Source organism: Ambystoma mexicanum, chromosome 4q (genome assembly GCF_040938575.1).
Source record: "Ambystoma mexicanum isolate Mex_15411 chromosome 4q, UKY_AmexF1_1, whole genome shotgun sequence".
In the NCBI taxonomy this organism is placed as follows: Eukaryota; Metazoa; Chordata; class Amphibia; order Caudata; family Ambystomatidae; genus Ambystoma; species Ambystoma mexicanum.
This window is the reverse complement of record NC_090928.1, coordinates 664,257,462-664,283,708: the sequence shown is the minus strand read 5'-3', so window position 1 is coordinate 664,283,708 and position 26,247 is coordinate 664,257,462. Positions and strand designations below refer to the sequence as shown.

Genomic DNA, 26,247 nt, shown 5'->3' with positions numbered 1-26,247 from the left:
GCATGCAAATATGTTCCCAGGGTGAAAGCTGGTAGGCTCAATTGCAGATGGGGAGTGCAGTGCACATGACATGAGCATTTAAACATAGTGTGTACTATGGTGTGTTCTCTGTGGTGAGGGCCTAGGGCCTTGCATGCATGGCTGGAATGGAAAGGGAAAAAGGACTGTCCCTGCTTTACTGGGGCGCGGCCCTCACTGTAGCTGGAAACGCGCACGTGCCACATCCTGCCCTTTTAAGGATGGTGGGCATGGAAATGGAACTGTGGGATTTACCCAATAAGGTGTCGAGGGTGTGGTTGACAGGAAGGGGCAGAGATATCATTCCCCAAAAGTCGATGCAGGGAGGTTGGTAGAGATGCAGAGTGCTCATTGTTGGTGATCCCTTTATGCAAGATCTGCACAGGTATGCCGTGGAAAGAGGCTTTGCTGCTAACTTTCAGTTGGAAGGAGCAGAGGCTTTTTGGGGCACAGTCTAGGAGTGGGGTTTCGGTGCCATGGTTCTCCTCTGTACATGTGTGGCCTCTGTCGGTACTGTTGATGTTGTCGTCATCTATTATGGAGCACTACATTTGGGGTACATGTCGTGCTCATGTTTGCTCCATCACCTCAAGAAGTTGATGGCAGCAGTGATGCATATTTTTCCCACTGCCAAGGTGATTTTCTCAGCCATACCACCAAGAGGAGCATGGGACCATGCCGGTGTAATTTGTCTGCAGCGAGAGGTCGGGAGGTGTTTCATAAACAGAAGCATGTGTGACTATATGTGCAGTGCTGGGATGTTCTGCACAGACTATGACAGCATTAACGAGCAAGATTTGCAGTGGTTGCAAGGAAATGGCATGTTTTTACCTCCATTGGCAATGCCGTTTTGTTTGCCACTATGCACGAAGCGTTGCAGAGAATCCTGTAGACATGTAAGAGAAGCGTTCAACTTCAGTCGGTAGAAATGTCAGGAGGAGAAGCAAAACGCATCGAAAAGATTACAAAAATTGTATGCAAGGCCGTACATACCAAAAACAGGACAAAACCCCCCAAAAAAACACCACATCTTTTCAGAGACAGTACTAAAGACTAAAGACCCAATCCCCTACCCTGTTTTACACCCCCCCCGCACCCTCTGTTCATAGCACGAAAGCGGATTATATGGTAGTTTCAGAATGATACGTGCTACATATGGCCATTTTCAGGATGGGAGCAATGGAAATGGGACTGCAAAGGCATTGCTCAATAAGGTTTGTGGTTGTGGTGTGCAAGCAAAAACTGTGGCAGAAGTTCTCTGTGTACAAAGAAGTGCAGAAGCCAATGGTCGAAGTGTGCAAGGTAAGGGCCAGACATCCTGTTTGTATGCATGCACTGCATGTACTTGTTTGAAGTTGGTAACATGCATTCAGTGGTGCTTTTGTGCAATCATTTTTGAAAAGATTGGCTTAAGTGGGGTACTGCGGAAAAATAAAAACCTATGAAGTTCACAAGGTAAGTGGCAGGCATCCTGTTATGAATGCAATGTGGGTATGCTATGATATGATGTGAAATTGTACGATATGGCATTTACAATGCGCCTATACACTAGTTGTGCAAGGCACAATGAGGCAAGGCAGGGAGAACAGAAAGAGAGAACAAACCTACTGGGCCAGTTGGGACTCAGAGCGCCCAAGTGCATGGGGAGGGTGAAGCGACAGTGCAGTACATGGGAAGAAGAAGAAATGACCAGAAGTGAAAATATGGTCCAATGGTGGAAAGTGAAAGGATAAGTGCAGACATCAGAAGGTGAACTGTTAGGGATACAGCAAACAGTCCCCAAGTGAGGGGTTTGCCAAAAAGGCAGTGCAGGGTTGCAACTGGTGGGGGAGGTGGCCTTTGGGTCGAGATCAGAGGGTGGCCAGTTAACCAGTGCAGAATCAGTTTCAGGCAGTAAGACAGCAGGGGAGAAGAGGAACAAAAGCAGAGGCAAAGAGAAAGCTTTTCAGTTGCTTCCGGAACCGGCGATGGTTCTCCTCAAGTTTAAGGGAGGCAGGGAGGCTATTGCAGAGGAAGGCCCCAGCCAAAGAAAGAGATCTACTTACAAGTGGTTGCTTGCAGAAGCGACTGACCCTGAGGAAGTTAGATGCAGATGAGGGAAGAGCTCAAGCATGCACATATTTGGGAAGTGACAGTTGCACGTATTGAAGCCCCAGGCTCCAGAAGGCATTGTGCATAATGAAGAGGGTTTTAACATTATTCCTCGCAGGTACTGGGAGCCAGTGCAGACATTTTAGTCCGAGAGAGATACCATCCCCGGGCTTGAGGCCAAGGACGAGGACATGGTGCACAGTCCTCTCCTGGATGAGTTGCAGAGGGCATAGAGTAGAAGCAGGCAAATTTCGACCAAGGCTATTGAATAGTGCAGCCTACAGAGAACCACAGCTGTGGAGACAGTGATGTTTTGGGGCATTGCTTTACGTTGCTAATATACATTCAGTACTGCTTTTGAAGCCACATTTTTACAATTTCTGTAAGACATGGGTTAGTGGGGAAAGAAATTCGTACTTTTGTCGGAAGGAAAGAAGAGAGTTCCTGTTGCGATATTACAATGTGTATATGGGTAAATGGAGGAAAAGTTGCAAGCATATGCAATTGACGTGGCACTTCATGGCAGTGGATGGGAGAAAAAACGAGTAAAACTTTTACGTACGTAATGGACGCTCAGTGGCACATACCATGCGCACAGGTACTTATAACAGAGTTGCACACATTTCGCAGAAATAATATTCACACATCCACTTTGTGGTGATGGCTGCTCATGTGGATGAATGTTGACGCACACATTTTGCATTATTTTACTGAACTTTCTACTAGACGTGCTTTACAATGACACGCCACTTGGAACCTTACTGTGCAACGATACATATGAAGTGTTGTACAGAAATGACAGTGTAAGATGCTAACGTCTTGAATGCCATTGGTGGATGCGTGTGTGACTATTTAACTGTCCCCAATGAGGTAGTGATGGACAAGAAATAGTGCACGCGGTACTTGGGGAAGCGAACGTGCCATATTCTGGGCTTGTAACAATGGTGGCCAATGGAAATGGGACTGTGGGCATTGTCCAAACAGGTGCTCAGGGTGAGCGTCACAGGCAAGGGCGCCAATAGGGAGAAGGACGACTCCTGCTTCACTGGGGCACAGCCCTCGCAGTACATCGGGAAGCGCACATGCCACAATCTGCGTGTGTATACAAAAGCATTGCGCGTTTCTGGCCTGCTTATTGCCCCATTTATGTGCACCATGACCTGCGACCAAACCCTAAGGAAAGTAGTTTACGAACATATGACAAGGTTAACATCTAGATATATAGCACCTTTTGAATTTTTATATTCTGACTGTCAGTGAACAGAACCAGCTGGTCTACATATGTCAGTTAACAAAAACAAGAGGCCCAGATATGTGATGTCATCAGTGATATCATCAATGGCATTTGTGATGTCATCTTTGATGTCCTGGGTGTTTTGGCAGTGCACGGTGGTGGCGCGAGTTATGGTTGCTTAGCTTACCATAACTGGCGAATTTCTGGGTTTTTTCGGTTTTACTTGTAATCATAGTCTGGATAGGTTGTTGTTAGTGCAAAGTAACTAACGTTCCTGTAACAAAAGTGTTTGCACTGAAGTTGCTAGGTTGTTCTTAGGGCAACTGAAGCATAATTTCCCTTCACCAACGTATTCTCACTGAATTTGATAGGTTTTTAGTAGGCCACTGTAACCAGACCCTTCCTTTAGCATAGTTTTGAGAATAAATAAAATATATATATATATATATATATATATATATATGTGTATATGTATATATATATATACCTTAATCTTACACTCGAGCAAAAGTAGCACTTCACTGACTCCGCAAAGTGCGACCAACCCAATGGCAGAAAAAATACAATCTGAGGACCGAGACCTATGAAGGATCATGGATACAGTATACCTCACAGTAGGGGTAGTAATACAGGAATATCCGGTCGACGATTCCTTTTGAAATAGAAAATAAATCATGCAATGCTCTGCACCAACCACTAGATGTCTGCCTATTTAAAGCATGTGATTCTAAGCAGATCGTAGAATGTTACCAGGCACCAAAAAGAGCAGTAAAATGACAAAAATGGGAAACATTCCTTGTAAAGGGCTAATCCATGGGGTTTTCAATCAACGCATTTGCAATCATATGCCAAAATTGTTTTGAGTCTTTAGCTAACAATCATTTCTAATATCATCCCAGGCCACTAGTTCAGCATGGCGCTTAGCTCTGGATATGTTACGGCCATACATGCTGCTCAGGCATCCACCTTTATAAGGCGGATGGAAACAGCATTTTTTAATAGATCAACTTTTCCCATCCTTTAACCTTTATAAAACCAGGTTAATGTATACTTTTTTAGTGTGGCCCTCTTGTTAATGTAAGGAATATAACTAATAACCTGATTCAAAGAATGAAACACATTAATTATGGAAGCCAGAAACACATTAATTCTGGAAGTCGGCTACCTTCCGAGAGGAGACAATTGTCTATGAATGGGTGTCCACCATTTACAACCTGGCTTCAGCACCTCAAAGCCATTTTCATCTCGAGCATTTTTTTTTTCTCGATAGGTGACCAGGGGACACGTTTACCTTCTTAGAATAAGTACCTTGTGTATCCATTTTAACTGTATCCATTAGAGGATAATGGTCATTTTCGGGTTTGATTAGAACTGATAAATCATCAATAGGGCAGAAAAGATCCACAGAGAAAAGAGTAAATAGGGCCCAAAAAAGTATGTATATGTGTACCCTTTGCTTGATTTGGGACATCCACTCAACCTTTTCCCATGCTGATTAAAAAGGCCTCCAACTCATTTATACCCACCCAAAATAGTAAGATAATGCCCCATAATAATATACAGGCCAGGACCTATTAAATGACCACAGAGATTGCCTGGAATATTCAGTCAAGATGAGTGTGAATCACAACCTGCACAGTTGTCGTAAACATTATCAAAAAATCCCTTTTCTCCATTCATACATCTATAGGTAATCCAATGGATATTAGTAGCAGAGTGGAATTCCAAGCTAAACTCGACTGGAGGTAATTGGTAGGCCATGGCGCTTCAAATAAAATGGGGTTTAGGGGATGCTCACTGATCTCATCAATTGACTATCATTTTTTGCATTCACATTTCATTTTGGCCTGAGTGAGTGAAACACTCTTGTGGGATCACGGGGAAGGAGATTTTGCTATTCTGGACAGAAAATTAGGCTGAGAATTTGGCAGGGCACCTCCCCTTTACCCAAGTCGTCGCATTTTCTTCAGTGATAGGTATTTTGGAAACTAACAAATGTCATAACTGTCTAGTCTGGAAATAGAAAAGTTTTAGCATTCTGCTTAGACATGAGAAGTAGCTAAAATTAGCTCAAATAAGATAACACACACTAAAAACAAATAAAGTAAAACAATGAAAATAGTTCCAGGTCCTAGACGCAGCATGAAAATCCAATGCATATGCAACCGTACTTACCAGGAATTAAAAGTACATATAAATGCTATTTGGTATGAGGAACGCTCTGCAGTTTGCGGGTTTGTCATGGTCAGACTCCCCACCGCAACTAGTTAAGGAAACGTCAATAATGCAACGATAGCAAAGTTCAGCAATGAACAGATAAAGCAATGACTGCAATCCTAAAACATAAAAACACAGACTATGGCCTCAAATCACCACAGTTTGCTGGCCCGCATACAGTTGAATTTACTCAGATGGACTCCGCCTGAACTGGCACCCCAATGCTAGAGTTCAGTTAGAAATAAAAAAAAAGATAAGCCGGCTGTCATCTTTGGCAATTGATTGAGGCAGTGACAAAAGCCATGGTCAGGTGGGCAGTGGTCAAGCTCAGATATCTTAACAGAGGCGTGCTGTCTTTGCGCAGACTGACACAACTTCTGCCCTTACTGGACATTCTGGTCCGCATTGCAGAGTCAGGGGCCTTTTGAATGATGGTTCCTCCTGCTCCAATGGGTGCCAGCGTCAGACAAAGAAACACGGGTGCTGCACTCCTCAACTCCAACGACGACTGCCCTTAGTGACTCTTTGTGGGGTCAGGAGGATTTTATATGATGGCTCCCCCCTCCTCACTGACTAAGGTGGAAACAACTGCTTAATCTATTAAGAATTTGCTTGAATAGAGGTTCCAAGCCAAAGTATGTGCAAGTGGTACTCAGTATAATTAAAACTAGTTAAAGGAATGGCAGGTTATTGTAATGCCAGGAGGCAGGCAGGGGCCTTGCATGTGTGTGGACAGGTGCATGGGCTTTTTAGATATGTGGACCTTTTGGTGCCAGTGCTCCTTCCTTTGGATCGAAGAGACATGCAAGGCAGCATGAACACTAAGGCCTTCCTGACTAATGGCCTAGAAAAGTCAATAATTGTTTGTGTGGGAAGAATTGCGCGATGGCAAAGTTATTTGATAAAATAAGTGATTTCGAGGAAGTAAAAACAAATTACATTCAAATTAATTAGCTAGTTACAGGCAGATATCCAAACCTTATGATGGAACTATACAGCCTCAATAAATAAATCTATATTTTCATCAGGAGCTTACCTTATTGAGCTACTATATATCAAACAGATTTAGTTTTAGGTAAAGAAAGGTTTCAGTCTATGACCTACAAAAGCAGCTTGTGACTGGTGTAATGTAATTAATCATGGCTCTTTTTTCCAAGTCTGTGTGAAACTAATCAAAGGAAAAATATGCACGGTGTAAATATTTTTCCACCCAGAGAAAGTGTTAAGACAAACCTCTGCCCTTTTTTGCTTCATGGTTGAACATTCATCTCAAGCCCGACCCCCCCAAACCTCCAACACCCAACAAATCACTGGCCTTTGGACTCAATCAACATTTCGTCAATTCATTCCTTGCAATAGAAAATCTTATGTATGTAGTAACTCTGAGTGGTAGATAACTTCCGATTCATTATCTTTGTATATTTTTAATTTAGCTTTAAAAACAACCTTACCTGAATGTATTTGCTGTCAGCAGAAAAGTCCATCTGAATGACAAAACTTGGAATGTCTTTGCAGTAACCTATCCGGTTTAAAGTGGGACCCAGGGTAAGATCATAAAAATCAACAGTATTTTCGGCGGATCCAACTGCCAAAAATTTATTATCAGGACTGATCCTAAACAACAAAAAAACAGCACTAAATATTGACCAGTTAGAGTCCGTTTTCATGTCAGTATGGGTCAGATTGTGTTACACATTGTAAGCGCATCAGATGTATGTATCTATTGTCATTCATACTCTCCTAATATATTACCTTTCCTTTGCTGCTAAAATGGAAATGCTGTATTTAAATAAAATATGATGCAAACATCAGTACCAGAAGTCTGTATATTATTGCACATACAATGTTGATGACTATTTATTTTCTCCCAAATACTCTTTACTCTTAGTGATAAGTAATGCCAGTACTATAAACAGTGGCAACATCACATCCTTCTTTAAATATTTCCGCATCCTGTTCTCTAGCACAAGTCAGCTGGGCCGGCTCACCAGTCAGATTGTATGAAAACGGCCTTTGGACCTAAACATCAAGACACTAGAGGTACATCCTCTCCAATCGAAATTCAAAGTCGTATACAGTATCCCTCATGCCACAATTTTCCGTTTTAAAACATCTTTAGGATGTACTTTTTGTTTATTGCTGACAAACCATGAGTTGTGGAGTTCTGTAATGGCTTGGCAGGCGAAGAACGATGGTCTGGAGGGTTGCCCCGAGCAATGCCAGTGGTTAAGATTCAGTCTAAACCTTCCAGCCATCACCTCTTTGTTTTAGCAAAAAGAATTGGCACAGTGACAGTACCCTAGAGACGGTTGATTCGGGAATAAGCATAATGTGATTAGGCATTCATACACTCACATTGCACAGGTCAAATCATTTAGGACTAGGCCAGGTGTCTTCTTATCATTGCAAACTCTACTTTAGTGACTTGAACTTTTTACGGGCGGATTTAATCCGCAAATGTATTTTTTTGTCATTGTCACTTAAGTTAACCGGAAGGATAGAAATCATCTTCCAATTGTTTGGTTATTGACCACAGCGAAGGATATGGGGTAAACAGCCAAAGAGAATTAAGGAGCATTTTGAAGTTTGCCGAAGGCTCTTCCGCGTACAGCTCTCATATTTCTACAACGTGGCTAATGTATATGCCCATGTTTCAAATCAGGAGCTCAGTGTGTAGTCTATTATTTGTTTCCCTTGATGATGGGGGCCATCCATATACAGTATGTGACTTATGTTTAGCTTGAAGCGTTCATTGAGTGTCTGAATAAAAACTAGAAAAAGAGCTGATGGAATAAAATTATCATAGTATGCCCGCAATACTCCGTTACATGACATAGTGACAATAAACTGAGCAAGGAATCAACTGCAGACTTGAAACTACAATTGCTCCTCTTTGGCCTCTAGATCATCACCAACAAGTTTATGGCGTCATTATGCCATGTGAATCACAGAGAGCCTCCACATGATTTTTATCCTCATATCTATTTAGGCAAACAAAGCACTAACAACCACAGTGAGAAGAGTGTGTTGGGTGCTGTCAAAAGCAGTAAAGAATGTTTATGTGAGGCAACAAAAAGAACAATATTCACATGCAGGCATTGAAGCCTCATTCAAGTTTGGCAGAGGAGTAGTGAGCAAATAAAATTAAAAACAGCAGAATAATCTTTAAAATAGTTTTTCACTAATTCTGCAAAACATCTAGTTTGTCGAGTCAAACATTTAAAAAATAAAAAAGTCTAAATCGCACTATCCTCTCTATCCAAAAACACTATTCTTTGCAGTTTCAACTGATGTATTGCACTACATTTACAATCAGACAGAAGAAGGACCATGAGATCAAAATTGTTTAAAATGTGTAACACTCAGAGGAAATTACAATGAAATGTTTGCATGTCAGTTGTGCCTTCATAAAAGATGGTATGAATGATGTCCACATTTTACTATAATTTCTAAACAGATAATGGTACCAAATACCTGATATCGTTGATGGCTGAATTCCGATCTCGTTTTTTGCCCCATACTTTCAGTGAGTTTACAAGCAGGATAACAAATTCTCCATTTTTCATTCCAACTGTCACCATATCACCATCAGCACTGTATGCAGCACAGCAGGCAGGATTACCCAGGCTGACTTCATTCAGCATTTTCTATAAGAGAAGAAGAACAAGTTACTCTTTACCTGGTAACGTTCTTTCGATGGGATGTTCCTCTGACGTATTCCTGATCTATGATATTTGTATCTCCAGCTTGCTGGCCTCGGAACATTTTTTTCCCAGTAGAGGGCGCTGTGCGTCGACGTCCGTCGAGTAGGTGTTCCTCGACAGCCACCGTATCGACGCCGACGTCATCATGCCTATAAATGGCCACGCGCAGCGTCCGTTGCTCAGTTCCATTTTGTAGAGTAAGGTAGTTATTGCATGAATGGTTACTACCCTTGAAGGAGCGTAAAATGCAACCACAAGGGAAAAGTTACTGCGGGGATGGATGGGAGGGGCGATAAGGAATACGTCGGAGGAACATCCCATCGAAAGAACGTTACCAGCTAAGGAGTAACTTGTTCTTCGAAGGGATTGTGTCCTCCGACGTATTCCTTATCTATGATAGACTCCCATAGCAGTGGTATGTGATTGGAGGCGGGAGTAAGAGATGCCATATTACTCTTTAAGAATGAACAGAGTAACAGAGCTTTGCCAAATCTAGTCTCTTGACTAGAGGAGGAATCCAGGCTATAAAATTTGGTAAAGGTATGTGCGGACGACCATGTGGCAGCCGCACATATGTCTCAAATTGGTACCCCTCTTTGAAGAGCTGAGGAGGCTGCGATACCCCTGGTCGAATGAGCCCTTAGATTTTGAGGGGCTCTTTCCCTGCCAGTTTGTAGCATTCCAGAATGGCTAAAATAATCCATCTGGAGATGGTTTGTTTGGTTATTGGTAATCCCAAATTATGTCCTGCGTAACCTACAAAGAGTTGGTCTGCTTGTCTAATTTTAGCAAGTCTACTGATATAAAAACTCAAGGCTCGCTTAGGGTCCAGCCTGTGTAGTCTCTCTTCCTCTTTCCCCGGATGGGGAGGAGGATAGAATGAAGGTAAAGTAATCTTCTGAGAAATGTGAAATTCAGAAACTACCTTTGGGAGGAAGTTAGGCTTCACCTGTAGAACGACTTTGTCCTTGTGAAAAATTGTATGAGGAGGTTTACAAGATAGGGCTTGTATCTCGCTAACCCTTCTAGCAGATGTTAATGCAACCAATAAAACAGTTTTGAGGGTGAGAAACCTCAATGAACAAGAGTGGAGTGGTTCAAATGGAGCACCCTTTAGGAAGTTTAAAACTAGATTTAAGTCCCATAAGGGATCTTGGAATGGTCTTTGAGGGTAAACATTAGTTAGACCTTTCAGGTATTGTATTACCAATGGAATTTTGAAATATGAAGGCTCCTCTGCAGTGCGCTTAAAGATCGATAGCGCTGCGAGATAGCCCTTAATAGTGCCAACTTGAAGGCCTGAATTTGCCAAATAAAGTAAGAAGGATAACACCGCAGGTGTACCACATGAAAAGGGTTTGATATTCTTTTCTCTGCACCAGCTGCAAAATTTATTCCAACGGCAGCGGTATAGAGTTTTAGTTGCTGGCCTTCTGGCCGAAAGCAACACCTCCATGACGTCATCTCGAAGGTCCCAATCCTTGTACCTCAACCTTTCAGATACCAAGCGTGAAGGTTGAGGGTCTTGATGGCTGGATGGAGAACCTGACCTCCCTTCTGCGAGAGAAGATCCTCTCTGTACGGTAAGCGAATTGGAGGGTGGATGGACATGTCCAGAAGGTCCGTGTACCACATTCTCCTGGCCCAATACGGGGCAATTAGGATCATGGTCTTCCGAAACCTTCTCAACCTCATGATCATTTGAGGAATGACAGGGACAGGAGGAAACGCGTACAGAAGTGGGAACTCCCAGTCCACTAGGAACGCGTCTTCTAGCGCTCCTCTCGGGGGAAATTCCCTTGAGCAAAATCTGTCGCACTTCCTGTTGATACTGGTGACGAACAGATCCACTTGAGGGGTTCCCCAAATGGCGAAGATCTCTTGAAGGACTTCCTGAGCTATCTCTCACTCGTGGGAGACTGTGTTCTGCCTGCTCAGAGCGTCCGCTGTCAAGTTCTTCTCTCCGGCTAGGTGAATTGCCGATAGAGAGATTCCTTCCTGACTTGCCCAAAACCAGAGCTGCATCGCCTCTCTGCACAGTGGCAGTGACCCTACGCCTCCTCTTTTGTTGAGGTAGTGCATGGCCACTGTATTGTCCGTCATTATCAGGACGTTTCTCCCCCGTACAGACGGCAGAAAAGCCTTCAGTGCCAGTCTGATGGCTCTCAGCTCCAACAGGTTGATATGTAGTCTGGACTCCGATGGAGACCAACGACCGCTGATGGTCAAGTCGTTGGCATAGGCTCCCCACCCTGTGAGTGAGGCATCCGTGACTACTGTTATCTCCGGCCATGGTTGCCAAAACAGTTCTCCTTTCAGAATGTTCTCACGACAGGCCCACCACTGAAGGTCCCGAGCCAGTCTGACCGGAATCTGAAGGAGATCTGTCATCCTCCCTGAGAATTGTGACCACTGAGTCCTCAGTGCCCATTGAAGGGATTTCATTCTCAGGCGAGCCTCTGGCACAAGGGATATGCAGGATGCCATGAGGCCTAGCAACCTCAAAAAGTCAAAGGCTGGGAGACGTTGGGCATTTTGAAACCTGGTGACCATCTGCAGAATATCTTGAGCCCTCACCTCTGGTGGCGAGGCTTTTCCCAGGGACGTGTCCAGGACTGCTCCAATCAACTAGAGTTTCTGTGATGGTATCATCTGTGACTTCTTTAAATTGAGGGAGAAGCCCAGCTTGTGAAGGAAGTGGCAGACATAATCTAGTTGGATCCGAGCTTGTTCCGAAGAAACTGCTCTGATCAACCAATCGTCCAGGTAGGGGTAGACGTGAATCCCTTCCCTTCTTAGACTTGCAGCCACAACCAACATTAGCTTGGTGAAGACCCTCGGGCGGAGGTCAGCCCAAATGGCAGAACTCGAAATTGATAATGAGAGTTGCCAATTGCGAACCTCAGGTACTTCTTGTGCTTGGGATGGATTGGCACATGGAAATAAGTATCCTGGAGGTCCAGAGATACCAACCAGTCCTGAAGCTGGAGGGCCTGAAGGATCTGAGAGAGAGTTACCATCTTGAACTTGTCCTTCCTGAGGAACTTGTTCAATTCTCGTAAATCCAGGATGGGTTTCAGTCCTCCGTCTTTCTTTGGTATGAGAAAGTAGGGGGGAGTACCAGCCCTTGTTCCTGTCCGCTACAGGGACCGGTTCTATGGCACCTTTCTCTAGCAGGTCTACAACTTCCTGCAAGAGGAGCGGATCCGGCACTTTCAGAGAGCTGTTCCCTCTCTGTTCCCTCATCCTCGGTGGATGGCTCTGAGGGATGTGTAGAAAAGGCAGGCAGTAACCTTGGGCAACTGTCTCCAAGGCCCAAGCATCTGACGTAATAGCCTGCCATTCCGTCAGATGGTGAATTAACATGCCCCCTACAGGTGTCTTGTGATGGGAGACCTCAGAGTGGTTTGGGAGCGGCTGATGCAGTTGCCGAAGGTAAAGCGGCTCCTGCGGCTTTCTTTCCTCTACCCCGTCCACCACGGGTAAATTTTCCTTGGCCTCTTTGAGCCAGCCGTCCTCTGCCTCTTCCATATGACGAATAATAGCAAAAGGACCTTCCACTCCAAGAGGATCCTGAGGGACGAAAATTAGTTTGGCGGATTGCAGCTCCTAGTGACTTGGCTGCTTCTTTAGATGTTTGCAGTTTTTCCAAACTGTCATCCGCCTTTTTACCAAACAGGGAAGAGCCGTCAGAGGGCATATTTAAAAGTCTGGCCTGTACGTCAGAAGCAAAGCCGGACTTTCTCAACCACGCATGCCTGCGGATTGTGGTACTTGCAGCCATGGCCCTGCTGATACTGTCAGCAGAATCAATGCCAGTTTGAAGGGACTCACACATTGCATCTTTACCATCTCTGATGATATTTAAAAATGCGTCCCTTTCTTCTCCTTCCTGGAGGCAGTCAGCCGCTGATGAAGCACACTCCCAAAGAGTGTGGCTGAACCTAGCGAGCGTACAAGTCGCATTAATAGATTTTAAAGCCATGCTACAGGCCGAGAAGACTTTCTTAGCCATGGCATCATATTTTTTATCATCCCTATCCTGTGGAGCAGTGGGGTATGCAGATGTACTGCCTGATGAAGTTGCAGCCTCGACCACCAGACTCTCTGGAGTAGGGTGCTTAGATAGGTATTCAGGGTCAGCAGCAGATACTCTATATTTCGCCGACAACTTCTTGTTAACCGCAGGGATAACTTCAGGAGTTTCCCAGTTAGTTAAAATCTTTATCTGTAAGGCAGAGTGAAATGGAACCACAGGATCCCCCTGTGGACCTTTATCCAAAATGTCAGTGAGGTCATCCTGCTGAAAAACAGGTGAAGGTGCAGACCAACGCATGAATTCTATGATTCTTGACATCAGGGTTCTATAAGGGGTTTCAGCATGTTCCCATGGGTCTAATTTGACAAATTCCACTTCAGGGGAAGTGTCTAACCACTTGCTTCCTTTAATACATCCTGAAGGTCTTTCAACCTTCTTTCCTAAGAGTCAAAAGTCTCTGGTTCAGGTGATGTGGTCCTCTGCAGCCCAAAAGGCCTTTCTTGATCAGAATCTTCCCTTTCTTCATAAATTGAAGTTAAGGGGGGGTGCTCTGGCCTGTGAAATTGTATAAAACTCATCTCTAAAGCAGAGGGAGCCATCATCAGTGGCCTTGAAAAGGTCGATGTCGACGCCGATGTAAAAATCCTCAAAGGCGCCGACAAAGGAGTTGAGAAAACTGGAAGAGTCCTCGAAGAACTCGAGAGGATCGGAATCCTGCTTGAGGATGTCGACGACGTTCTCGGCGTCGTGTCGGAGGCTCTCGGTGTAACCGTTGGCTGCGTCGAAGAACCCCTCGATAACGGCGTCGATGGCGCCGATCTATGCTTCGAGGGGACTTTTGACGATGGCATCGAAGATGCTTTGTTTCCCGATGGTCCGTGGCACTTTCGGGTAGACTCTTTCGCCGGGTGCTTCGACTTGCGGCGTTTAGATTTTTTGGGCTTTTCACCCGGTGTATCACCCTCAGCTGTCTTCGAGGGGGTCGAGGCCGCTTTCTCGAAGACGCTTAGCATCTTTTTTCTGAATTCTTCCCACTCAGCCTGAGAACTGTGTTTTGTGGGGCAAGGTACTTTTTCAGGGGAATTAGAAGAAGACGATGAAGGGGATCTTCTACGTCTCTTTTTCGAGTGTCTAGATGTCGACGAGTGGTGGGAGCCACTTCGAGACCTAGAATGAGAGTGTTTTCGACGGTGAGGAGACGAATGTCTCGACTCTACCTCGGAAACTTTCGAGGAAGTTTTAACTGACCTACCTCTCTCGAGCTTCCCCTTACGCTCCGTCAAGGCTTTCGCCGTCATGGACAAGCATTCCTCGCACTCCGAACACTGGTGCTCGACTGCCAGACACCACAAGCAGATCCTTTGAGGATCCATCAACGACATTTTCTTCCCACAGTCTCAACATTTTTTGAAGCCGGACCGAGGAGTCGTCGGGTCGGAGGAGGAAGCCATCGAGTACGAGTCGGTATTTTCGAGGAATAATGAAGTATATTTCGACTGAAGAACTGAGCAAAGATATTCCGAGGCACACGAAGGACGGAAAAACGGAACTGAGCAACGGACGCTACGCGTGGCCATTTATAGGCATGATTGTGTCGGCGTCGATACGGTGGCTGTCGAGGAACACCTACTCGACGGACGTCGACGCACAGCGCCCTCTAATGGGAAAAATGTTTTGCCGAGGCCAGCAAGCTGGAGATACAAATATCATAGATAAGGAATACGTCAGAGGACACAATCCCTTCGAAACATGAATTCCATTGCGTCGATTAGATGTTGTTGAATTGCTGAAAAAGACCTATATCACTAGGGGCCTCATTACAAGTTTGTCTGTATTTCGGTGGTAAATATGCCAGAATACCGCCAAACGGAATTACCATTACTGCCACTTGGTGGTAGGAGTTGTGAGTCCCCATTTTTTTGGCGTCCATACGACTCCATGGGGATTTTTGCAGAATTACCACTGGCAGTAATTCCATCAGTGGTATTTGCACTGATTTTCTGGCGATAAGGTGGCAGATTTTCCTCCAGTTTTGCTGGAGGAAAATACTGCATCTCCCACACCAAACCTATAATACAGCGGTTCACTAATGTGGAAATAACAGAATTCTGCTGTTTTTTACGGCACTGGCATACTTGTAATGAGGCCCTATGTGTGCCCAAAGCCCTGATTTTTCAGGTTGTCATTATGAAGGCGACTGAAAGTGTATTTAGTCATTTAGACATTGCTAACAGAACCAGCGGACCAGTAGGGGAAAATGTATTTGCTCAATTCCTTGCATTAATGGAGATAATCTATCATCAGGATTCAAAGTATCTTCCAGACAAATAAAACGATCTACTCTTTCAATTAGAAGTACTCCTTAGATTCCAAGATGGCCGCAACACAAGGTAGACATGTCGACGGCTGCTCTCGAGCCGAAGCCAAGTTTGTGGCGGATCCACCACCACCATATGGCCAGCGGCACAATGAGGAGAGAAAGCTGAACTCCAGGAGAGAAGGGACAAGTTCTGGAGGGCATTGAGGCTGTGGGGACGCGCCCCGTAGGGCAGCAGGAGGCGAATGTGCAGTGGCCGTATCAGCCAGCACGGCCGCGAGGAGAGGCACCCGACAGCAGGGAAGGTGGCGTGGGTCCCCTGGAGCCAAAGCACCCAGCAAGGGGAACACGCGACGACCGAGCTGAGCTCACAGGGAGAAGATAGCCGAAGCTGTCCGGCTTAGTGTGGCGAAGAGTAGGGGCTCCAGACACTGCAGCCCAGGGAAGATGCAGGAGCAGCAGGCAGGCGCACCCCAACGAGGAACCGCATCAGGGAGGATGGCAGACCATTCCCACACGAAGAGAGGGCAGGTGGCAGGAGCGAGCCTCAGCGGTCACTCAAGTAAGAGGGGCAACTCGGAGAGGCAGAGGAGCGGGCCAAAAGGAAGGGACAGTACACGGGCAGAGGAGGAGCCCCGAATTTGGCAATAGAGTCCCAGTCGGGAGTCTGTTTCCCGGCTTGGGCCAAAGGAGTCAGAGGGAAACAGCGTCCTGCAAGGAGGGTGGACAGAGTGGGATGGGGCCTCTGTCCTGGTGGTAACCCCACGCTCTACTGGAAGGAACACTGAGGAGAAGAAACTGGACAGACCCCGGGATCCGGGGCCGAGATTGACCCAGAATTCATTAGCAGCGACCCCCCCCTAGCCCGCTGGGGAGGGGAGGGAACCCCCACACCCAACGCCACCGGAGAAATTCCCCCAAAAAGATGTGGGAAGGAAATGTTGAACCCCCCACTCTACCAGCCAGGCACTTGAGGGCTGGGAAGAAACTAGCATGGCGGGCCATACCGTTCCAGCAATAACAAGAGCAGACAACAGAGCCCGGCACGCTCCAGTAAACTGAGGGAACCTAGAGGACACAACGCTTGGAGTTGGAATACCCAGGCTGGCAATAAGAGGCAGTCCAGTGAAGAGGTGATGCCAAGGGGCCAACGCAGAAGGGGGGCAGAAGGTCAACACTCTAGATAAGAGCATCAACGAACCACAAGGCTCACGGACCACCCTGCAAAGAAAACGCAAGTAGGAAGGGTCAGTGCCCAGCAATTCAAATGACATCCAAGGCGAAGGACAGACCTACGAAATCAGGCCCCTCTACGGGTGACACCCCAGGCACCCACCCCACAATGTGGCCAGCCCTCGATGGTAGAGATCAGTGCAAGAGCAACACTGATCGCTCGAAAGAACGGAAGGACCCTGAGGTGGAAGACTGCACAGCAATGATGATGAGACAGGACCTACAGGGAGAAATGCAATGCCTCCAGACGACCTTAGTCAAAACCTTTCAAGAACAATTTCAATTAATGAGGGCAGATCTGAACTAGGTGCTTGGGGAAATGAGGCATGAGATGGGCCAATTAGGGGAAACGAACGGACCTGCTTGAAAGAGGCCTAGAGGAGGTGGACAAAGAGGCCACAGCTAACAACGAGGCCATATTACGTCTAAATGTAGCAATGCAGAACCTGGAGCTTCAACTGGAGGATTTGGAGAACAGGTCACGTAGAATTGATATCAGAATAAAACAATTGCCGGAATCGGTACAGGACAGGGATCTGAAAGGGGAGTCACAGAGGATATATTTGCGTACCTATTGGGAGGATTAGACACAGAGACTGTTGAACTGGATCGAATCCACAGGGTGGGCTGACAGAATAAGGGCCCCAACGGTAGGCCCCGGGACATCCTAGCAGCTTTCACAAGATATGGCCAAAAAGAAGCGGTCCTGAGGGCGGCTAGGCAACAGGGGCCGGTGCTTTACAAGGGCCAACAGATATTGCTGCTATACCAGGATCTGGCGAACAGCACGTTAATCAAGCAGAGACATATGAACGCCATTGTTAAGGAGCTGATAAGGAAAAGTATTAAGTGCAAATAGATGTTTCCCTTTGGCCTGATGTTTGAGTGGGAAGGGGCCAAAAGCGAGTAACCAACCCCCCAAGAGGCAGCGGACATAATACACCTGGACATGGGCAATGAGCAGCTGAGAGAGGGCCCCCCCAGCACTGGAGAACAGAGCAAGGACCAGACCATGGGGTCGAAGGCGGGGGAATGGTGCAGGAGGCGGGCGACACAGACGTCCGCGCCCGAAAGGAGAAGTAGTGGTGGATGAAGCAGGGGGGTAATGAGGGATAGTGGTGCAAAAAACAAAACCCACAAACATGAGTAAATTGGGGGTGGTGGACAAAAAGGTGTGACTAGAGGCATGGGGAACTAGGGAGTACAAACATGTTGGAACCAGGAAGGGTGGAAGCACCCGGGGGAAGGGAGCAGATGAGGGGATGGAGAAGTTGTGATCATCCCAAAAGTTGGTGCCTGGGATGAGGGGGGAGAGGAGGGAGGGAGGGAGCAGGGCAGGAGGGGGTAGGGAGAAGACAGGGGGGTAAGTCAGAGAAACCATCAGGAGGGGGAGACAACTGTGCAACAAGGGGGCACAGGCTGGAAGACTCAAGGAACCAGGACCAATAGGAAAGAAAAGAGGAAATGAAGGGAGGAAAGGGAGAGGGATAACGGGGAGAAGACTACAGGCAAATTTCAGGCACCCGCAGATTCAAGTAGATGACCCATAATGTGAGAGGGCTCAACACCCCTCTGAAAAGGAAAAAGTTGGAGAGATTCACAAGGGAAACAGGACCGGATGTCCTGGCTCTACAGGAAACCCGGATAAAGTAACAACAAATGAGAGTCGAAAGGTGGTCACCTCCCGTCTATACCTTAACTGTTGTATCACAAAAATGACAGAAGGATATTTATTAAAAAGTTATTCCGTCGCGCTCACGTGATCCAGTTTGTAGGTACTGGGTCACGTGAGTGCGACGACGCCATAAAAACAAAGAGCAATTCAAGATGACGCCTTTCACGAACTGGCAAACAAGATGTGGCGTGCAAAAGAAATTAAGGTGAGCAATGAGACCAGCGGCCACAAAGTAGAGATAAAGCACACGCGCTTATAGTTGGGCCAAAAGAAGATATAGGGCCTCCTTACACGTAGTGCGGTAAGGGTTTACCGGTACCGGTAAGGGCACCGGTAAACCCTTACCGCCTTACTACGAGGTCCCTTTGCGGGTTGGTACTTTAACGCCTGCTGTTTAGCAGGTGTTAAAAACCAACCCGCAAAGGGATCAGGGTGCTAATTACGGTACTGCAATTTGCGGCACCGTAATTAGCGCCTTCCCCATTCCCATAGAGCCCTATGGGGCAAAAATGGGAATGGGGAAGGGCAATGGGGGAAGGGGGAATTACCACCCCGCCAACCTTGGAATAGGGCGGTAATTCCCCTTTCCTCCAAGGCGGTGCCCGTATTTTACCGGCATGGACCAAGGTGCTAATAGCACCTTGGTGCTCTGCCTACCATGTAATGAGGCCCATAGTGTAGTTAACTACCCAGGAACCACGAGTCACGCTAACAAATTGACTAATGAGTAGAATTGAACATGTAGCACTGGCGGTTTACCAGCTTTGAACGCGTGAGCTTTAAAATGTGCACAAGAGCATATGTGCAGATACATCTAGCTCTTAACGCGTGAGCTTGTACATGTACATAAGAGCAGATGTGTAGATACATACACCTGAATAGCCCAGCACACACCCAAAATTTGATAAGATTGACACTGAAAACACACTTTTTAAAGTGGGCACCAGACAGATACAGGTTATCGAAATACATGTCCACAACCAGAGGCTAAAACTAAAGGGTCACACACTACGAAGAGCGGGCCCTAGACTTATACATGCTATTGAGATGCATGTCCATCATCCTAGGTGATTACCTAAGGGACCCTGTGTTTTTGTCCACAGGAGTACTATTTCAAGGGCAGATGAACTGATCCTACACCTGCTACTGTGCAAGACCCATCAGTAAAGACAGGTGAATAAGTTGCGTTGTTGTGCCTTGTTGCAGTACACTTCCCCCATAGGGGTAGAAAATTAGAGTACGAGAAAACGAGATACCAGCATTGAACATCAATTTATCCACAGATTCCAGTACGGAACACTCATAGTTGAGCACAAGATCCGCTCACCATAGAACAGGCAGCAATAAGAAAAGACTGCCATACACAGGTAAGAAAATACTTACCTTTAGAATGTGTGGACAGACAAACCCACATACTGCATAGCAGCAACCCGTCAACCCGTTTAGAAGCACCCGTAGACTGATGACAGTTCCACTTGTCTTTCCTGTCGTTTTATCCTATAGGATTCAGGGATCCATTTATTAAGCCCATTGGACACCCGAAAATATCCTCATAACCTTCACAAAATTGAAGATTACATATAGAATACGACATTCAGAAGTATTCGTCCTGAAGAAAGCGGCCACCAACTAAATCCCGCTGAAACCGGTTGGCCTACTCCTAAGTATTGCTGGACTGATTATCCAGACTCCGATACCCCATATACATAGATGTAGGGGGCTTGTTTGAAACAATTATAATCGCTAGTTCTATCTAACTCAATGTTAGGCGAACAGAAATACATTATTTCTAACATCCCTTTACTACTGATCATAGGGAAAGCGTTTTGTCCGATAAGACATACGCGTTGGAGGCGGCAATATTAAAGACTGAGATCGACCCCCACCAAGTATGCACTTACTTTTAGAAATTAGGTAAGTAGTGAGAGAGGATAGGGAGAGGACCTCTACACCCCATTTGTAGTCGGCACACAAGCACTCACTAGGGCTGGTGGCGACTGTGCATGAGGTTACTTACCTACAGGGCTAATTAGTTATCTACAGGAAACCCACCTCCTGAAAAGGGACCAGTGGCGACTCAGACTTAGAGGCTTCTCCCAAATACTCTTTGCGTCAGGCCCAACAAAATTGGGCGTGGTTGCACTGGCTATCAAGAATAACATTCACTTCAGAGTCTCAGACATACACAGGGACAAAGGAGGTAGATATATACTGGTTAGAGGAGAATACATGGGAATAGTTTATACCATGGCGTCAGTATATGCACCTAACATGGGCCAAAAGCAATTCATGAGGGGGCTCCCGGAGGTAATGGAAGTCTTAGCGAAGGGGTACATAATCCTGATGGGGGATCTCTACATGGCCTGGAACAAGAGCAGAGACAGGCAAAAACATGGAGGATCGGGACAGATGGGTGGGGGGGCGTAAGCGTCACCCAAACGGAGGGAGATTCAAGAGAACCGGCATAAGGGATGTCTGGAGAGCACTGAAGGGGGCCCAAGGAGGGACACACATTTGTCTCAGGGTTACATGGCTCACAATCAAGAATTGATTATATATGGGTATCCGTGAATCTCATGGGGAGAGTGGAGGGGGCGGAAAAAAGCCCCCTGGGGATAGCGGACCACAAGGTAGTGACGCACACTGGGTGCTTAGAAATGGAATATCCCAGGGGAGCTACTCAGGGACCCAGTGATACAGGAGGTATTAGGGGACAAGATGAAGGCTTTTTTTGAGCTTAATAGAAGCTACAACATGAGCAAGAGCACACAATGGGATGCATTCAAAGCAACTATGAGGGGAGAATTTATAGCATTGAGGGCACAAAGGGAGAAACAGACGAAGGCCCTGGATACTCAACTCGAGAGAGAAGTGGAGGAGGTGCGGCAAAAGGAGGCGACACCCCTAAATGGAATAAGCTTAGAGCATACAGATGTGCAGTAGGGCAACTGGGGGTTCTTAGAACCAAAAAGGCAGACAGTGCACTGTTCTTTGTGAGGCAGAAATATTATGCCAAAGCCAACAAGGCAGACGCTCTCCTAGCGCGGCTATTGAGAGGAGCGGGGGGCCAGAACACAATTATAGCTATAAATGGGGAAAAGGGACTCCGACTCACTCGAACGGAAGACATCCAGGAATGCCTGACAAGGTACTATAAGTCCCTATACACATCCCAAAATCCATTGGCTAAGTCGCAAATAGATTTTCTGGGGAAATTACAGCTGCCCAAAACGCCTCCTGGCGCACAGGAGCTGTTGGGACAGGCAATAAGGGAGGAGGAGGTGAGGAGAACTATCGTGCAATTGCCCCTGAATAAGGCCCGGGACCGGACGGCTTTCTATAAAACATATGCGCCCATACTGGTACCCCAATTGACACAACTATTTAATACGTTTAAGACAACGGGACGCATAGCACCCTCTGTGAAAGAAGTTAAGACTACCCTCATACCAAAACCCAATAAGGATCCCGCAGACTGTACCGCTTATAGGCCTATCGCACTCAAACAGACACAAAAATCTTCACTAAAATATTGGCAAAAAGGCTGGAAGGCTATTTCCCCTCGCTGATCGACCAGGACCAGACGGGGTTCATCCTGGGAAGACAGACAGCGGATAATATTAGAAGGGTGGCAACACCTAGTGGAGAAAGTCCATTAAACGGCTACCCCAGCAGTATTGTTGGCATTGGATATGGAAAAGGCTTTCGATCAGGTGGATGGCCTTTTCTTTTCAGGGTAATGGAGAAAATGGGCTCTGGTGGAAACTTCCTAAAAATGGTCCAAGCCAACAACACGGATGTTACAGAACGGCTCCATGTCACGCCTCATTAGCCTGGGAAGAGAGACCAAACAGGGGTTCCCACTCTCCCCATTGCTGTACGCAATCTATTTAGAGCCCCGTTCACAGTCAATACGGGAAGCGGAGAAGATTAAGGGCCTCCCATTTGGGGGTAGGCAGCATAAGGTTGCTGCATTTGCCGACGATATGCTCCCATCTCTCACCAAACCTAGAGAGTCAATGGAGGCCTGTAAGGACCGGTTGGGAAGATTCAGGGAGGTGTCAGGGTTACGGGTCAACCTCAAGAAGTCAGAATTGTTCAATTTAACAGCGGGGTAGGAGGAGCCTGCAGAGTTAAAAGCATCATCGCCCTTCATGTGGAGCCCAGGGGGGAAATCAAATATCTGGGGTTCAAAATCACACCCACACTATCGGGATGGTACACGTCCAACCATCCGCCCACACTAAATGCAATAAAGAAGGACTTGTGTTAGCTGACAACTGGGACAAAGTGGTGAAGAAGCAGGGTATCACGACCTTCCCCTCCTCATTCACCCCGATCTTTAATAACAAGGACTTCACCCCGGAAGTAGAACGGGGAACATTTGAGAAATGGAGAGAGGGCGCTGCAGGACGCTTCGGGATATATTCCAGGATCAGAGGGTGAGATCCTTTGTAGAGTGCAAACAAGAGTTTGGAGTGGGGAAATGAGGGCAACAGCTACTCGCCAGGTCACCCCCTTTGAATAGTTCTTGTTGACACAGGATGGTTCTAAGGGCCTCATTTCAAGCCTATACAAATTACTGAATGATGCCTCACCCAGAGACGGCTGGCCGTACATGGCCCACTGGTATCAGATGGTGGGGAAGGATATTGCTAGAGAGGATTGTGAAAGACTTTGAAGAAAACCCAAAGTGGCGAGGGCAGTACAACTTCAGGAGTCCTGGTATAAGATCATATATGGTTGGCACTACACCCCCGCCCGCCTACAAGCCATTTATCCAGACGCATCAAAGGAATGCTGCAGAGGGTGCGGGGGAAGAGGCTACGGCAGCACAAATATGGTAAGCCGTTCTGGAGGGAGGTGCTACAAGCACAGACCGATGCATTCGGGGAGGGCACCGGAAGAGACCCAAAGCTGATCCTGCTGGGATGAAAGAAATAGGGGAAGAGGGGGAAAGTAGGGGCCGGGAGAGGCAAGGCTGATATTACCACTGGCAGCAATGACCCTCATCGCTCAAAGATGGAAGGGACAGATCGTCCCAACGGAACAACAATGGCTGCAGAAAGTGTGGGAGCTTGTGGCGCTAGAATGGGCCACGTATGCAATGAAAAACTATTTGGGGAAATTTGCAGTGGATTGGGGTGAGACGTTGGCCTTCTTGAAGGACGACTTTAGGGCCCAATCGTGTCCACAACGGCTGAAACTTTTGGACCTAAACTAACTGAACTCCGACGGGGCAACTCTGCAAGAGGAGGGGGCTGCCGAACCCCCCAGAAGAGGAGGGGAAAAGGGGGGAGGGAAGGACCGGGGGGAATTTTAACATGTTGTACAACCAATGATGAGATTTAAAAAAAAAAGAAAGTAGTACTTAATTCTGAATTAATTTGCCACGAATATCAGACAACTAGCTGAAACTACAATTTGTTATTCCTAACCTACCTTATGTTTTCTAGTGGATGCCCGATTCACTTAATACAGCGTGGTGCTCTTCTAGATGAGTAACCCATCCTTTCATTCTGTCCCAGCAATGTCATGTGACTTTTTTCCAGAGGATTTAGCCGTTTTACATTTTAGTTCCTGTGTAGAAACTGCTACTCAAAACTCGAAGCAAAGTCATACAGGTGTAACAGAAACTGTAAAGGGTGGATATGTGTGGTCTCAAAACGACAACCCAAGACACAATTTATTAGTAAAAGAAAAACAATTTCCCACTGCCACAATTGTGGACAGTAGTCAGGTATGAGATAAAGGTTTTCTTTGTCAAAAAAGGATGACACAAACAGTGAAACCATGCACTTCAGTGCTTTTTTGCTCATTATTAATCAATGTATGAACACTTGAGACAGTGGGCCTCATTACACGGATGGCGGTGAACCATGGCGCTATTAGCGCCATGGTTCATGCCGGTAAAATACTGGCACCGCCTTGGTGGAAAGGGGAATTACCGCCCTATTCCAAGGTTGGCGGGGCAGTAATTCCCCCTTCCACCATTGCCCTTCCCCATTCCCGCCCCATAGGGCTCTATGGGAATGGGGAAGGCGCTAATTACGGTACCGCAAATTTCGGTACTGTAATTAGCTCCCTGGTCCCTTTGCGGGTTGGATTTTTAACGCCTGCAAAAAGCAGGCGTTAAATTCCCCAACACGCAAAGGGACCTTGTAGTAAGGCGGTAAGGATTTACTGGTACCGGTAAAATACCGGTAAACCCTTACCGCCATCCGTGTAATGAGGCCCAGTGTTTCTAAAAGCTTGTAAAAAAAACAAAGAATGTGTATTTTATGGAGCGGATTTTGCTACATAAACTTTGTGTCAAAAAGTAGCCACCAAATTGTAATTTAATGTTTAATTTCAGGGGGCGTGGCTAAACATCCATGGAATAGGACGCTTCTCTTTGAGGCTCCCATCGATCCGACAAAATCCTACAACACACACACTTTGATGATACTACAATTGCACCAAAAATGAAGATTTAGCTGTGGGAATACACAGCGCACACCGGGATCGTGTTTTCGGAAGCCCAGCAAAGCCGAAATGCAGCGAAACAGACGAATATCTGAAGGAAGCTGACGGCTTAAGAAAAAGAAAATGGCGGCGCACACGGAACAAAGGATCAGCTGCAGCTACAGTGTATCACGGACCGACACTGTAGTGCAGCAGGAATGTTGACCGCGCAGCCCCGGTGCAAGAAAAAATCAGTTGGAGTGACTCAGATGCTGAAGCACGGTTTTCGTTGAAATTCATCGGGTACTGGCAGGGGGAACACACTGAATGATGACCAGGACCGGAGCACAGAAATGCTTGTAGCGTGTCAGTGCGGCCGGTTCGGGAAAGGTGCTGTGAAGAAAGTAAAAGCGGCATCAGAGCCGCTCACTGTTTACAAATATTTTGGTGCGCGAGACTCGCACCGAATCATAGACAGGCCTGAAAGTGCAGAATAGAGCTAACACGACAGCTGTTGCTAGATGCACCGTTCGGACCAAGCCAAAGCAACAACCGGAAAACACGCCCACCTCGGTGCAGAACCGGGATTAGACGGTCCTGAAGGAACCCTACGCACATGAAGCCAGTGGAAACAAGGACCCCAAGAGACCGAAAAAGGGCAAGCGTTAAGCAAGACCAAGGGCGGAGACACAAGGGTGCCACTATTGACAGAGAAACAGAATGTGCCGCGCATCGGAATAAAACCCCACAAGGAGAGCATCCGTGATAGTTGGACTGCCCCAGGAACACAAGATAGGGAAGGCAGGCACAGGAACTGGGGGACGTGTGCACACACAGAGCAAAGCCCCACATCGGTAAGGACTGGATAGCCGAAGAGGATGCAGGCAACATAAGACCACTCTGGTACGGGCCATGCAGCAGTGCACCAATGCTAAGCATCAAGAACAACGCAAGAAGGAGGCGCAGCTGACAAAAACAAGCCTAAAAAGGCAATCCCGAACTAACAAGAGGCCACAAATAGAGGCAGCAGGAGCAGAGGGCACCGCGCCCTGCGGCACAACCCAGTGTTAACACAAGGTCCCAGGCCATACGACTGGCACCTACTGTTAAGCAGAAACCTGTGCAGTTCCGTTAGTGACTACTGCAAAAGGCTTAGGACTACAGGTGTTGGAGGTAAACCCTATTGGTAGCAGTCTGTACCACCCAGATTTACCTGGTAGCTGTGGCTGAGCAGCCAGACTTCTCTCAAGAAGAGGTAGGCAGTATATAGAGTAT

The 26,247-nt window shown here is 46.6% G+C and overlaps 1 protein-coding gene across 3 annotated transcripts in view; it reads right to left on the bottom strand.

The window, feature by feature from the left end:
• The window catches only part of EML6 (EMAP like 6), a 3,038,586-nt gene that overhangs the window by 249,057 nt on the left and 2,763,282 nt on the right, over positions 1-26,247 (bottom strand). For all 3 annotated transcript variants that reach the window (XM_069608236.1, XM_069608238.1, XM_069608237.1), the window contains 2 exons: positions 9,035-9,207; positions 7,012-7,174 (listed from right to left, as the gene is read on the bottom strand). In XM_069608236.1, the coding sequence (XP_069464337.1) occupies positions 7,012-7,174; positions 9,035-9,207 (336 nt within the window). The remainder of the gene's footprint in view (positions 1-7,011; positions 7,175-9,034; positions 9,208-26,247) is intronic.